The sequence below is a fragment of the Sturnira hondurensis genome, unplaced genomic scaffold (genome assembly GCF_014824575.4).
Source record: "Sturnira hondurensis isolate 20B ecotype Veracruz unplaced genomic scaffold, ASM1482457v3 Scaffold0007578, whole genome shotgun sequence".
In the NCBI taxonomy this organism is placed as follows: domain Eukaryota; kingdom Metazoa; phylum Chordata; class Mammalia; order Chiroptera; family Phyllostomidae; genus Sturnira; species Sturnira hondurensis.
Window position 1 is genome coordinate 1 of NW_028080209.1, and position 14,661 is coordinate 14,661.

Below are 14,661 nucleotides of genomic sequence, written 5' to 3' on the forward strand. Positions count from 1 at the left end.
GCACCTGTATGGCCTGCATGGGGGACAGCGTGTGGGCCCCGTGTCCACTGTGAGCCTGACAGGTGAGTGAGGGTGAGGCCTAGTTTAATCGTCTTACTGGGGCCTTAGCTTCCCTGTGGCCATAGCTGACTTGCTGCTAGGAACCCCCTGGCCTACCTGCTTGGGAAAGACCTAGAAAGAGCCATTCCATGGGGTGGACTATAGCCAGGTGTACAGCCTGGAATAAGTCTTAAACTTTCTGTGCCTCTGTTTTCTCACTTGTAAAATGGGGATCAGAATGCCCATCTAAGAGAACTGGTATGAGGGCTCAGCTACATGAGGCACTAAGAAAGGCTTGACACGGAGAGAACATGCTGTTGGTGTGCACCTGAGTGTACAGTCACCCTCAGTCGTGCTGGCTGCTTCAACTTCCCAGTACATCGGAGTGCGCATGAGCCGTGGCTCCTTCCTCAGCGCAGCTGGGAGCTCTCTTCGCTCTCCTGAGATGGATGCCTCTACAGCAAGGAAGAGCACCCCTGCCACCCCTGTCTCAGGCCCAGGCACATGCCATCTCAGCCGTCGTGAACGGCCCAGCCTGGGCACTTCTTCTCCAGAGCCTCAGCACAATGGCGTGGGTCATAAGTGACCTCTGGGACTTTCCGGCAACCTGCCCAGCTTGTTCAGAGCAAGGGGGAATCTCTTTCCCCCTTAGCTCACTGAAAGAAAGACACATTTTTGAAAAACAACTTTTACTGTAAGGGGAAAGAGTATAAACTTGAAAGCAGAGGAACAGATAGGTTTCCAGAGCAAAATTTCTGTATTTCCACAAAGCCCAACCTCACTGTGACTTGGTTGACTTAGTTTCCAGAACTATCCACTCGTGGTTTCTTTTCTTGCTTTAGTCAGCACTGAGAGTAGGAAGAGGGTAGAGCTACCCCCAGTCCTGCATGTCACAGGGCGGAGGCTTGTGCCAGGCCCAGGACATGAGGCCGAGGTTTCTCCAGGGGTTACCCTCACTCCATCTGTCTGTCCTGGGCAGCCACACGGGGCCCTACGAGGCCATCGCTGGTCCCTGGGTAAGGACGGGTTGTGTTGGGCATGGACTGTGCTTTGAGGAACGTCGGGTTCTGGAATCTGATGAGCTGAGTTCCATTCCAGCTACCTCTGACTGCTGCCCATTCCTGACTGTGAGGTCCAGCAGCCCAGTCATTATCAGAGGAGGCCACCATGCTGACCAGGGCCATGCCTGGCAGGAGAAGAAATATGTGCAGCTAGTGAGAAATATTTCTAAACTGAAAAAAGGTTATGCCAAAGGCAGCCTTGGGACTGCCATGCCCATGGGCAGGTATAATCCTAGCTTCCCAGTTAAGCCAAGCCACCTCCAATAAGGCTTGCTGATGAGGGACGGTTTCTCTTTCTCATGGACAGAGGTACAGAGAGGGCAAAAATGAGCGGGGAGTGGATGCTGCAGGAACTAGCAGAGACAGAAGGCAAATGAAACGAAGTCCAGTGCCCAGCCCGGCACCTGTGCCTCATTGCTACTCAGCAGTGGCCACTCCCGCCCGTTTAGCTGCCCCTGTCCCTGCCCTCTCCTCTCAGACTCATCACTGTCTTCCTGAGACCTCATCAGCAGCTCATTTAGGGAGCAGGGTTTTTAAAATATATTTTATTGATTATGACATTACAGTTGTCCCATTCCCCCCCTTCATTCCCCTCCACCCTGCACGCCCCTCCCCCCATTGCCTCCCTTTAGTTCATGCCCATGTGTCATAAGTTCTTTAGCTTCTACATTTCCCACATTACTCTTGCCCCCCCGCTATTTTCTCCCCACCATCTATGCTACTTATTCTCTGTACCTTCTCCCCCCTTTTCCTCCCACTCCCCTGTTGCTAACCCTCCATGTGATCTCCATTTCTATGGTTCTGCTCCTGATCTAGCTGTCCACTTAGTTTGCTTTTGTTTTAGGTGTGGTTGTTAATAACTGTGAGTTTGCTGTCCTTTCACTGTTCATATTTTTTAACTCCTTTTTCTTAGATAAGTCCCTTTAACATTTCATATGATAAGGGCTTGGTGATGATGAACTCCTTGAACTTGACCTTATCTGAGAAGCACTTTATCTGTCCTTCCATTCTAAATGAAAGTTTTGCTGGGTAGAGCAATCTTGAATGTAGGTCTTTGGCTTTCATGACTTGGAATACTTCTTTCCAGCCCTTTCTTGCCTGTAAGGTCTCTTGAGAAATCAGCTGACAGTCTGATGGGAACTCCTTTGTAGGTGACTGTCCCCTTATCTCTTGCTGCTTCCAGGATCCTCTCCTTCATTTTAATCTTGGCTAATGTAATTATGATGTGCCTTGCTTGGTGTGTTCCTTCTTGGGTCCAACTTCTTTGGGACTCTCTGAGCTTCCTGGACTTCCTGGAAGTCTATTTCCTTTGCCAGATTGGGGAAGTTCTCCTTTATTATTTGTTCAAATAAGTTTTCCACTTGTTGCTGTTCCTCTTCCCCTTCTGGTACCCCTATAATTCGGATGTTGGAATGTTTAAAGATGTCCTGGAGGTTCCTAAGCCTCTCCTCATTTATTTGAATTCTTGTTTCTTCCTTGTTTTCTGTTTGGTTATTTCTTTTTTCCTTCTGGTCCACTCCCTTGATTTGAGCCCCAGTTTCCTTTCCATCACTATTGGTTTCCTGTGCATTTTCCTTCATTTCACTTAGTGTAGCCTTCATTTTTTCATCTAATTGGCGACCAAATCCAACCAGTTCTTTGAGCATCCTGATCACCAGTGTTTTGAACTGCACATTTGGTAGGTTGGCTATCTCTTGGTCACTTAGAACTATTGACTCTGGGGCTTTGAGTTGTTCTTGAGCCATAATGTTTTGGTCTGTTTGTGCCTGTTACATATGAGGAGCAGAGCCTTAGGTGTTCACCAGGGTGGGACGACCCAGTCGCTGGGTTGTGATGCTGTATGTGGGGGTGGGGTCAGAGAGGGGCAATGGCACTTGTTCTGCTCTCTCTCAGATTTCGGTCCCCTCTGCTGTTTCCCACAAGCAAATTGGGTCCTTCTGGTGCTGGTTCCTGGGTGGGTGGGCTTGTGTACATTCAAGGACCCTGTGGGTCTCTCCTACGAACTCTCCTGTGAGGCTGGGAGCCTCTCCCAGCACCTCAACCCCCCAAAGTTTTTTCAATCAGTGCTTTTAGGCTTAATTTCTTGTCACTGGGGCCTTGGGTTGCACAGTCTGTCTCACTGCCCTCTTTTTTGCCTGGTTTATCTGTGTGCAAATGTGTGTCCTTGGTCAGCCAACCTCCTTTCGCACCTTGTTGCCTTCCCACACCCGGTTCCTCTAACCACCGCCTCTTTCTGCCAGGACCCCTCTCTGCTCGCAGCCAACTCTTACCAGTCTGGATGAATGGTTTGTTGTTGTCAGACTTTGGTACAGTTCAGTTTTCTGTCTGTTCTGGTCGTGTTTTGGTTTCTAAATCTTTGTTGTCCTTAAATTTAGTTTTGCGAGGAGGTACAGTGTTCCCACCTACGCCTCCATCTTGGCCAGAAGTCTATGAAGCAGGTTTTATCTTTCTAGAACCTAGTCTTCTCAGGAGCCAAAGAAATAAGCTATTGGAAACTCCATCCACTGCCCCTCACCCCTGCCAAATGCCTCTTAGGAATCACCTTCCAGGTTCAGTCACTGGTGCAGTGTCTCCAGGGTCATTCTGGGCTGTGGGAACCAAGAGGTCCTGAGTTTGGATCTTCCTAGCCTGGCCATGCAGAGTTTCATTAACAAACACTGTGGAGCACCCATGGGGGGCTGGGGGCTGGGGGCACAGCAGCGAACAGCCAGGGCTCCTCCCTGTGGAGAGAGACAGGCACTCAACTGCACAGATGTGTCAGTGGTACCATAGTGACAGTGACAAGCTGGGAAGAAAAGCCAAGGCCAGTAGGGTAGTGGATGGAAAGGATGTGGGAAAGGGCCAGGCTGAGGAAAGACTGAAGGAAGGAGAGGACAAGCCACCAGGGTCCTTGGGGACGAGCACTCGGGGTAGAAGGAAGGTGCCTAAATGTCCGTGGACCAAGGAATGTTCTAGAATTGGGGGTGAGGGGCTGGGAGATGAACGTGTTGGACCTGAAGGCCACCGTGCAGATTGGGCTTTCTCTCTGAGTGAGAGGGACACCATGGCGGGAGCATCTCTGACTAATGTGTTAACAGTGCAGAACAGAGAGGAGGGCTGAGAGTACAAGAAGGAGGTGATTTAGGGGACTGCCCTATAATCCCATGAGAGCTGGTGGTGCCTGGAGACGGTAGCGGGGCAGTTGGTGAGGAGGGTCAGCTGCAGCAGGTAGCACCCGCAGGACTGCTTCTGGGCTGGGCTGGGCTGGGCTGGGGGTCGGAGAGGGCTGAGTGTGGCTTTGGGGAGGCAGCCGTGGCCGTGCTGAGGTGGGGAGGCCAGGAGATGGCAGGTGTGGGAGGAGGCCCTGAGCTTGGTTTTGGACTGTTGACTTTGAGACACTTGTGAGGCGCCCAAGGAAGATATGAAACAGTCTGGAGGTCGTCACGAAGGTGTAGGCAGTGGGGGCTCTGTCGAGGCACGGATGGAAGCTTGGCCACTTTCGCAGGTCTCAGTGACAGCTGCCTCAGGGCCCGGCAGGGACTTAGTAAAGGGCTGTTGGCCAGACAGATGTTGCCAATTAGTTTAGTTTTACATCAAACCCACCTCATGGGCACCACAAAAACAACAGACATAATTACCACCAAGGGAAAGAAGGGCTTTTCCTAACAGCCTCCCACAATCTCTGTCGCAGCTCCACAACCAGAAGAGACTCCTGCAGCCACCACCCGCCCCCTGGAGCCACGTCTGGGGGTCCTGACAGTGACAGATGTGACACCCACCTCCGTGGGCCTCGTGTGGACAGTCCTTGAGGGCCAGTTTGACTCCTTTATGATCCAGTACAAGGACAGGGATGGGCAGCTCCAGGTTGTTTCTGTGGCCACAGACCAGCATGAGGCCACTATCCTGGGCCTGGAACCCGCGCACAAATACAGGATGCATGTCTACGGGCTCCACCATGGACAGCGTGTGGGCCCCCTGTCTGTGGTGGCTGTGACAGGTGAGCGAGGGGTCAGGCAGTCCCTAACCCTGGTGATCCAGAGTCCCCACCTGCAATCTCTCCTGCCTTGGTGGCCTCTGCAGGTTTTCCTGGGGTCACAGGCATCTTAGTCTCTTCCCTGACCCCTTGGCTCCTCCCCCAGGCTAGAACCTTCCCTGCCCTCCAGCCACATCTCCATTCTGTCCCTCCCCCAGGCCAGAATGTCTTCCTTTCACCTGACCCAAATCTAGTACTGAGGGTCTCTCTGTGTGACTGTCCACAGTTGTTTCTTCCCTTCTCTTTATAAGCTCCTGGGACCTGGACATGGTTGCCACCTCCCCTGCTGCCCTATTTTGTTGGGGTTAAGTGGCACTTACCCCTCGAATCCCTTGTCAGGCGTGCAGGCGCCTCTGGAAGCTCGCTCTCGGCCTCCAGGGCTTCACCGCCTGCTGGTCACGGGCTCTCACCGCTGCTTTTCCATGGCGCCTGGTGAAAAGCATGGATGCCCTTCAGTGCGATGTTTCCGAATGTAGGAAATAAAATGCATAGCATTACAATTATACTGATATGCAGTTCATCAAAATATTTTTAGATTCAAGCTTAACACAGGACCTTCTTGATTCATTCATTAAATAACAAGACTCAGTGTCACATTTGGGAGCAGTGATGAGTGTGACCCATACTGTGAAGCCCCTGCAGTGGCTCTGAATTGGCGGGAAAACATCTGTGGTTCCTGCTGGTGACAGAGTCACATGCACTGCTAGTGCACTGTGGCCTGTTCCCCATACTCATCGTTGGAGGGAACACTACATTTCGGTTAGTGGTCAGTGGACAATAAAGGTGTGACTATCTCCCATCTTAGTTCGAGGCTCCTGAGGTCCTGGGGGCCTAGGGCCCTGTGGGGAGAGCGCTCCCTCCAGAAATCTCAGCCCTGTTCTTTTCCCCCACCCCAGTGCCCCTCCCAGCAGCCCCAGCCAGAGTCCCCCCAACAGGAGCCACACCTGGGGGCACTAACAGTGACAGACATGACCCCTGACCTGACTCTGTAGGCCTCTCGTGAGTGGCCCCCTGGGCAAATTTGACTCCTTTGTGGTCCAGTACAAGGACAGGGACGGGTAGCCCCAGGTACCCGTCTGTGGCTACAGACCAGGTAGAGGTCACTGTCAGTGGCCTAGAGCCCAACAGGAAGTACAAGTTCCTGCTCTTCGGGATCCAGGAAGGGAAACGACTCAGCCCTGTCTTTGTGGGAGCAAAGACAGGTGAGAGGGACCCCTTGACACTGAGCCTGAGGCCCCTCTTCACACTGTCTGATCTCCTGTCGCACCTGTCAGGCCTCCCCTCTGTCTGTCCTTCTGTTTCACTGGCAAAGCTGCCCAGTCCAAGGCACACGGAAGCCAGGACGATGGGTCAGACTCAGATGCATTCCCCGCTGGCTCTCCCAGTCTTCTCTTAATCCCTGCTGCTGTTGAAAGTGGGAAGACCCTTCAGACCCCCTCCTGGAGGGTGAGTCGTTGGGGAACAGGTACCGGGAAGGGAGAGAAGGGAGCAGAGCCTTTCCTGCCTCCCTGGGCCCTGTGGGTGCTCAGCCCTGTGGCACCACCCCCTCCTCAGAGTTTTGCCATCTACCCTCTGACTCTCACCCAGTTTCTTACCCTATTGGCTCAGGCTCATCAGGTCCCATATCTTTCCTTCTCTGTCCTCCTATTGGAGCCTCAGAAACCAAGGTCCCCAGGAGCCCAGGGCTGGCCGCCCAGCTGTGGCCCTTTCCTGGTTTTCCATCCAGGCCCTCGCCTGCCCCAGGGGGCTGCCTGTTGCCAGAAAAGTCTTGCAATAACAGTGCCCTCGGTGTCCTTGCTGTCCAGGAAGGCAGTGGGCCAGCTCCTTCCTGGGCTTCAGGATGGCTTCTTGGGCTGACACCAGATTCCTTTCCTGTCTAAGCTCCCTGCCTTCTCCCTGACCCCCTCACTTATAGGCAGCCCCCCCCCCCACCAGGGCCTATGAGGATCACCTCCAGCATAACATCATGCCTTCCCTCCTGCTGTCTGCCCCCATCAGGAATCTTGTGCCCCCATCTGACTCATGTCCCCAGGACACGTGGATTTCCCCAGAGGCAGTCAGATCACAAAGAGTGGGCTCCTTGGTAAAAGGACACAACATTTCAAGCCTGTGACAGCTGCACCTGCTGGGAAACTAGGCTCTATTTGGTGGGAAGAATCTGGACAGCCAGAGGAATAAGAGAAACTCCGAGCTAGGGAGTCTCTTTTCCCAGAGGAGTCCCAGGACAGAAGACCCCTCCTGATTGCTTAAGTGGACAGAGGCACAGGCCAGCTGGGGGGGGTGGTGGCACTGGGAGGGTGATAGAAAGATTTGGTGGAAGCACTGATCATTTGGGCAGTTCTGGGTTTTTCCAACTCCAGCAAGAGGCAGTAAAGGAGTCATTTTAAAAGATAAACACGAGAACTGTTCCTCTCCGTCAGCTGCCCAAGGTGATGCCAGCCCAGGGGCCCCACCCCGCCTCGGGGAGCTGTGGGTGACAGACCCCACCTCGGACTCACTGCACCTCTCCTGGACGGTCCCCGAGGGTCACTTCGACTCCTTTGTGGTCCAGTTCAAGGACAGGGATGGGCCCCGGATAGTGCCTGTGGTGGGTCACGAACGTTCAGTCACCATCACCCCTCTGGACAGTGGCCGCAAGTACAGATTCCTCCTCTATGGCCTCCTGGGCAGGAAACGCCATGGCCCCCTCACTGCTGATGGCACCACAGGCGAGGGCCTCCCCTGAAGGGTCTGCCTCTGCTCCCAGAGGCTCTGGGGAAGGTGTCTGGCACTCTGCCAGGTCAGGGCTACAGGTGGTCACTTGTGCTGGCTGCCATCATAGTTACCTGGTTCCAGCCCCTCGGGCTGGGGCCCAGCTCCCCCCTCTCCTTGCACAAGCTCAGGCTCCAGACCTCTCACTCCTGCCCTTCAGAGTCCCCCAGACTTCCAGAAACATCTCAGCCATTTCCTCTATGTCTACATCTCAGAGACCCAGCGTGCTGTGGATGATGCTCGGACAAAGCGTCCCTCAAAACCCCATCTGGGAGAGGAGCTACAGGTGACCAGCGTGACACCAGACTCCGTGGGCCTCGCATGGACGGTCCCCGAGGGCCAGTTTGACTCCTTCGTGATACAGTACAAGGACAAGGATGGGCAGCCCCAGGTGGTGCCCGTGGAGGGCAGCCGCAGGGAGGTCAGGGTCTCGGGCCTGGACCCCTCCCGCAGGTACAAGCTGCTGCTCTACGGGCTGTATGAGGGCCGGCGTGTGGGGCCCGTTGCTGCCGTCGCCGTGACCGGTGAGTGTGGCTGTGGCCAGAATAGACGGCTCCTCCTTTCTGCCAGGCTTTCCCGGCCTCACCTAGCCATGCCATTTCTGAGCTTCCTGGATTCCTTTCTTTAAAGAAAGGGATCAGCTATATGGAGGTATAATTTATGTACAATAAATTCACCCATTTAAAGGGAATAATTCAATGTCACAAAATCATTATCTCAACTGAGCTGTAAAACATTTCCCTGGGCCCCAAAGTTCACTGTGTCCCTCTTAGTCAGTTTCCTTAGATCAGGGCTATCAAACTCATTTTCACCGGGGCCACATCAGCCTTCAAAGGGCCGACTGTAATTTTAGGACCATATAAATGTCACTACACCTTAACTAGGGGCAAGGAGCTCAGCACTGCTGCCAGGTAGAAACAAGGTGCCGGGCTGGATAACAGAGGGTTGAGGCCGGATTCGTCCCTTCGGGCCTTGTGTTTGCCACCTGTGCCCTAGGGCCTGCCTCTGGCACTGTGGATTGCTTTCCATCAGGATCATTTTGACTTTTGAAGCCTTTCATTGCAGACTCACACAGTCCACAGTCTTTTGGGTTTGGCTTCTTGCACTTAGCATCATGCTTTTGAAATTCCCCCTGTGTGTCAGTAGTTGGCCCCCTTTATCCCTGACCACTTGCCTTCACCTCCTGCCCTCCTGCCCCCCCCCCTGGAGAGACGTAGTGCAGCAGCAACAAGCCCATCACCCGGCTCTACCTCTCTCTCTGCACCAGCCCCCAGAGAAGAAACTGGAGCTGAGACCATGGCCCCAAATTCTCCAGAGTCTGAGCCACAATTCGGGGAGCTGACTGTGAACGAAGCCACCCCACACACCCTACACCTCTCCTGGACAGTCACTGAGGGAGAATTTGACTCCTTCGAGGTCCAGTACATTGACAAGGATGGGAAACTCCAAGTTGTCAGTGTAGGCGGCAACCAGAATGACATCACTCTCTCTGGACTGGAATCTAACCACAGGTACCTGGTAAATGTGTACGGTTTCCATGGCCGGCAGCGTCTGGGTCCTATCCAGGTGGAATCTCTGACAGGTGAGCAAGAGGAACTCTGCCCACCCTGCTTCCTTCCAGACAGCATGAGAGCCCAGGGGACAGCAGAGTCCCTGGGGATGCCTGCGCCTTGCTCAGGTCCTCCTCCCTCCCCCTGTCTCTGTTTAGAACCAAGGAAGGAGGAGAATGAACTATCAGAACCTTCCACCATAAGCCCCAAGTCTCCGATCAAGCCCTTCCTGGGCCAGCTGACAGTGACAGGATCCTCCCCAGACTCCCTGCGCCTGTCCTGGACCATCCCCGAGGGCCAGTTCGACCACTTCCTGGTCCAGTACAAGAACGGGGATGGGCAGCCCAAGGCAGTGCGGGTGCCAGGACACGAGGACACGGTCACCATCTCGGGCCTGGAGCCAGACCACAAGTACAAGATGAACCTGTATGGCTTCCACAGTGGCCAGCGGCAGGGCCCAGTCTCTGCCATCGGGGTGACGGGTGAGTGGACAGTGGGCACCCCGGAGCGGGAGCCTGCAGGGGGGTCACACTGCACCATGGGCAGGTGGGTGGGGTGCAGGGGGCCCCTCTGCTGGAGGCTGAGCCATGGTGCCCTCAGTGCCTCCCCCTGGGCTCCCTGAGGACCAGCAGGTCCCCCTGGGCAGAGGCAGGCCTGTGTGAGCCTTGCTGGTGACTGCCCTGCCTCCCCAGAGCTGACCCTGAGGGTCTGGGAGTGTTTGTGAGGTTGGGCTGGGCAGGACCTCCCAGCCCCCAGGAGGGACTTCTCTGCAGTGAGCTCAGGGTCCAGTCATGACCCCAGCTTTGGGAGAAGACCGAGGACATCTCCATGGACCCTGCCTCACCCTCCCTGTGTCTGTCCTTCTCAGCTGCTGAGGAAGAGACCCCCAGCCCCACAGAACCCAGCACAGAGGCCCCAGCGCCCCCTGAGGAGCCCCTCCTGGGGGAGCTGACAGTGACAGAATCCTCCCCAGACTCGCTGAGCCTCTCCTGGACCATCCCCCAGGGCCGCTTTGACTCCTTCACCATCCAGTACAAGGACAGGGATGGGCGGCCCCAGGTGGTGCGTGTTGGGGGTGAGGAGAACGAGGTCACTGTGCGGGGCCTGGAGCCAGGCCGCAAGTACAAGATGCACCTGTATGGCCTGCATGGGGGACAGCGTGTGGGCCCCGTGTCCACTGTGGGTCTCACAGGTGAGTGGGGGCTGAAGGGCCTCCAGGGTTGGGCTCAGGAAAGGTCTCAGCAGTGGAGCCTCCAGAGTCCCCTCCAGCACAGACAGTCAGGTCCCGTCCACTGACCCCTGCACTGTTCGTTGGACAGTCGAGGACTGGAACAGTCGGGGGGCAGGAAAAGCGATTGTCAGGAAAGTGCCTGGCCGTCAGAGAGGCCCCTGGGTACCAAAGCCTCCAAGGCCATAATGCCCTGGCCCACTGCGGCTCTCTGCCTTGCCTGGGAACTCTGGAAAGAACTCTGTTGGGAGCTGGGACATATATCACCTGCTTCCACCAGATATCAACTCCTGCCCAGTCTGCTCGCCCTTTTCTCCATCTCTGCCCACCCCCTCCATAGAATGCTTCCATACTAACAACTTTATTGACATAATTCACATACGAGAAAAGTCACCCATCTCAGTATATGACTTAATCGATATTTAGAATATTTATAGAGTGTGCATGCTCCACCGCTCTCTTGTTCTTGAACTTTTCTTTCACCCCAAGAAGAGTCCTCATGTGTAGACCCTTCTGACTCCCATCACCGGGCCACCCTAATCTGTGCTCCCTGCCTAGCCCTGCCCCGTCCAAGCCAACCGTACACACGGGGCCACGCAACTCATGCCCCCTTGTGCCTGGCTCCTTCGCCGAGATGCTTTGAGGTCCACGCGTGTGGCAGCATCAGGCAGCACTTTATTTCTTTGTACAGCCAAACAGTGTTCCTTGTAGGGCCGACCACGGGAGTGTTTCTGCATTCATCTCAGACGAGGTACTTCGTCACTAAATATTTGTAGTTCTCACTTTAAAAAGGCTATCTAGGGACTTTCAAAGTCCAACAACCAAGGAGTTAAAGTAGAATCATTCATTCAGACTGGTAGGAGGGGTGGAGACAGGCAGCCGGGCAGAGAGGACTCATGGCAAGGCAGCAGACTGCAGATTGGGTGGTCCCACATTCACGTGCAGATAAACCAGGAGGAACAACTGGGGAGTGGGACACACCAAGCAACCCAGGGTTCTATTTGGAGAAATACAACCTCAAACCTTTGATTGAGAACTCCTGCAGGGGTCGAGGCAGCGGGAGAAACTCCCAGCCTCACAGGAGAGTTTGTTAGAAAGACGCACAGCGTCCTAGAATGCACACAAACCCATCCACCCAAGAATCGGCACCAGAATGGCCCAATTTGCTTGTGGGTAGGAGAGGAAGTGACTGAAAACTGGCAGAGAGTGGAACAAGCAGCAGTGTTCCCTCTTGGATCCCTCCCCACATATAGCATCAAAAAGCAGCCACGTTGTTTTCCCCACCCTGGTGAACACCTAAGGCTTGGCCCTTACTATGTAATAGGTGTGCCAAAACACACAAACAAAAAAGGCCCAAATTAAAGAACAGATTAAAGCTCCATAAAAAATACAACCAAGCAACGAAGAGATCGCCAACCTATCAAATGCAGATTTCAAAACACTGGTAATCCGGATGCTCACAGAAATGGTCGAGTATGGTCACATGTTAGATGAAAAAATGAAGGCTACGCTAAGTGAAATAAAGGAAAATGTACAGGGAACCAACAGGGACAGGAGGGAAACCAGGGCTCAGATCGGTGTTGGACCAGAAGTAAGAAAGAAGCATTCAACCAGAACAGAATGATGAAACAAGAATCAAAAAAAAAAAAAAAATGAGGGGAGGCTTAGGAACCTCCAGGACATCTTTAAATGTTCCAACATCTGAATCGTGGGGGTGCTAGAAGGAGAAGAGGAAGAGCAAGAAATTGAAAACTTATTTGAACAAATAATAAAGGAGAACTTCCCCAATCTGGCAAAGGCAATAGACTTCCAGGAAGCCCAGGAAGCTCAGAGAGTCCCGAAGAAGTTGGAGGCAAGGAGGCACACACCAAGGCACATCATAATTACATTACCTAAGATTAAAGACAAGGAGAGAACCTTAAAAGCAGCAAGAGTTAAGGAGAGAGTTACCTACAAAGGAGTTCCCATCAGACTGTCAGCTGGTTTCTCAAAGGAGACCTTGCAGGCAAGAAGGGGCTGGAAAGAAGTATTCCAAGTCATGAAATCCAAAGACCTGTGTCCAAGATTGTTCTGTCCAGCAAAGCTTTCATTTAGAATGGAAGGGCAGATAAAGTGCTTCTCAGATAAGGTCAAGTTAAAGGAGTTCATCATCACCAAGCCCTTAATATATGAAATCTTGAAGGGACTTATCTAAGAAAAAGGAAATAAAGAATATGAACAGTAAAATGAAAACAAACTCAGTTATTAACAACCAAACCTAAAACAAACAAACTGAGCAAACAGCTAGAACAGGAACAGAACCACAGAAATGGAGATCACATGGAGGGTTGTCAACAGGGAAGTGGGAGGGGGAGAGAGGGGGAGAAGGTACAGAGAATAAGTAGCACAGATAGTGGGGAGAAAATAGGGGGAGGGCAAGAATGGTATGGGAAATGTAGAAGCTAAAGAGCTTATATGTATGACCCATGAACATGAGCTAAAGGGGGGATGCAGGTGTGAGGGGGTGTGCTGGGTGGAGGGGAATAAAGGGAAAATGGGACAACCATAATAACATAATTAATAAAATATATATTTTAAAAGGCTATTTAAAAATAACCACATGAGCCCCGGCTGGTATAGCTCAGTGGATTGAGCGTGGGCCTGCGAACCACACAATAGCAGTTCGATTCCCAGTCAGGGCACATGCCTGGGTTGCAGGCCAGTTCCCAGCAGGGGACTCGCAGGAGGCAACCATACATTGATATTTCTCTCCTTCTCTCTCTTTGCCTTCCCCTCTAAAGATAAATTAATTAATTAATTTTTTGAAAAAGCACGTGAAAATTATTGTACCTTAAGAATGGACAGTCATTCCTTAATGTCCTCAAGTATCCAGGGAGTGCTACATTTTTCTGACGGCCTCATAATTGTTGTTTTCCAATTTGTTGCTGCAATTTGGTCTAAATGGATAGGGTAGGTTGTAACTGGGAGGACTGGGACTTTAAATAGGTAGTGGGGGCAGGGTCCCACCGGGAAGGTAGTGTTCGAGAGGACTTAAAGGAAGCGTGGGCATGGACTAGGCAGACATCTGGGGAAAGAGCACGAGGGCGGAGGAAACAGGCAGAGGCTCCAAGGCCAGAGGCTGGCCAGGTGGACAGACTACAGGAGGCCACAGGAAGACTTTGATGGTCATAACCAGAAATGGATTTTAAGTTAGTCTCGGAGCTGGAGAAGCCAGGAGAAGCTGGGTGCTCAGCACCTCCTTGCAGCAACAGGAAAGCTTCTGTCTGCATCTTTTCCCAGCCTCCGAAGTAGAACAGCCAGCCAGCCCCACTTTGAAGCCGAGCCTGGGCCAGCTGACAGTGACAGGATCCTCCCCGGACTCCCTGCACCTGTCCTGGACCATCCCCGAGGGCCAGTTCGACCACTTCCTGGTCCAGTACAAGAACGGGGATGGGCAGCCCAAGGCAGTGCGGGTGCCAGGACACGAGGACACGGTCACCATCTCGGGCCTGGAGCCAGACCACAAGTACAAGATGAACCTGTATGGCTTCCACAGTGGCCAGCGGCAGGGCCCAGTCTCTGCCATCGGGGTGACGGGTGAGTGGACAGTGGGCACCCCGGAGCGGGAGCCTGCAGGGGGGTCACACTGCACCATGGGCAGGTGGGTGGGGTGCAGGGGGCCCCTCTGCTGGAGGCTGAGCCATGGTGCCCTCAGTGCCTCCCCCTGGGCTCCCTGAGGACCAGCAGGTCCCCCTGGGCAGAGGCAGGCCTGTGTGAGCCTTGCTGGTGACTGCCCTGCCTCCCCAGAGCTGACCCTGAGGGTCTGGGAGTGTTTGTGAGGTTGGGCTGGGCAGGACCTCCCAGCCCCCAGGAGGGACTTCTCTGCAGTGAGCTCAGGGTCCAGTCATGACCCCAGCTTTGGGAGAAGACCGAGGACATCTCCATGGACCCTGCCTCACCCTCCCTGTGTCTGTCCTTCTCAGCTGCTGAGGAAGAGACCCCCAGCCCCACAGAACCCAGCACAGAGGCCCCAGCGCCCCC

At 53.6% G+C, this 14,661-nt stretch overlaps 1 protein-coding gene across 1 annotated transcript; it reads left to right on the forward strand.

Moving 5' to 3' along the window:
- Nucleotides 1-6: 6 nt before the first annotated feature.
- Nucleotides 7-14,659, forward strand: LOC118991533 (tenascin-X-like; the record flags this gene model as incomplete). The annotated part of the gene is made up of 9 exons (XM_037052851.1): nucleotides 7-62; nucleotides 4,771-5,076; nucleotides 7,533-7,820; nucleotides 8,079-8,387; nucleotides 9,131-9,445; nucleotides 9,572-9,895; nucleotides 10,282-10,605; nucleotides 13,921-14,217; nucleotides 14,604-14,659. Coding segments are annotated over exons 2-9 (2,082 nt in total), but the record flags the coding sequence as incomplete, so codon positions are not given.
- Between the last annotated feature and the right edge of the window lie 2 nt (nucleotides 14,660-14,661).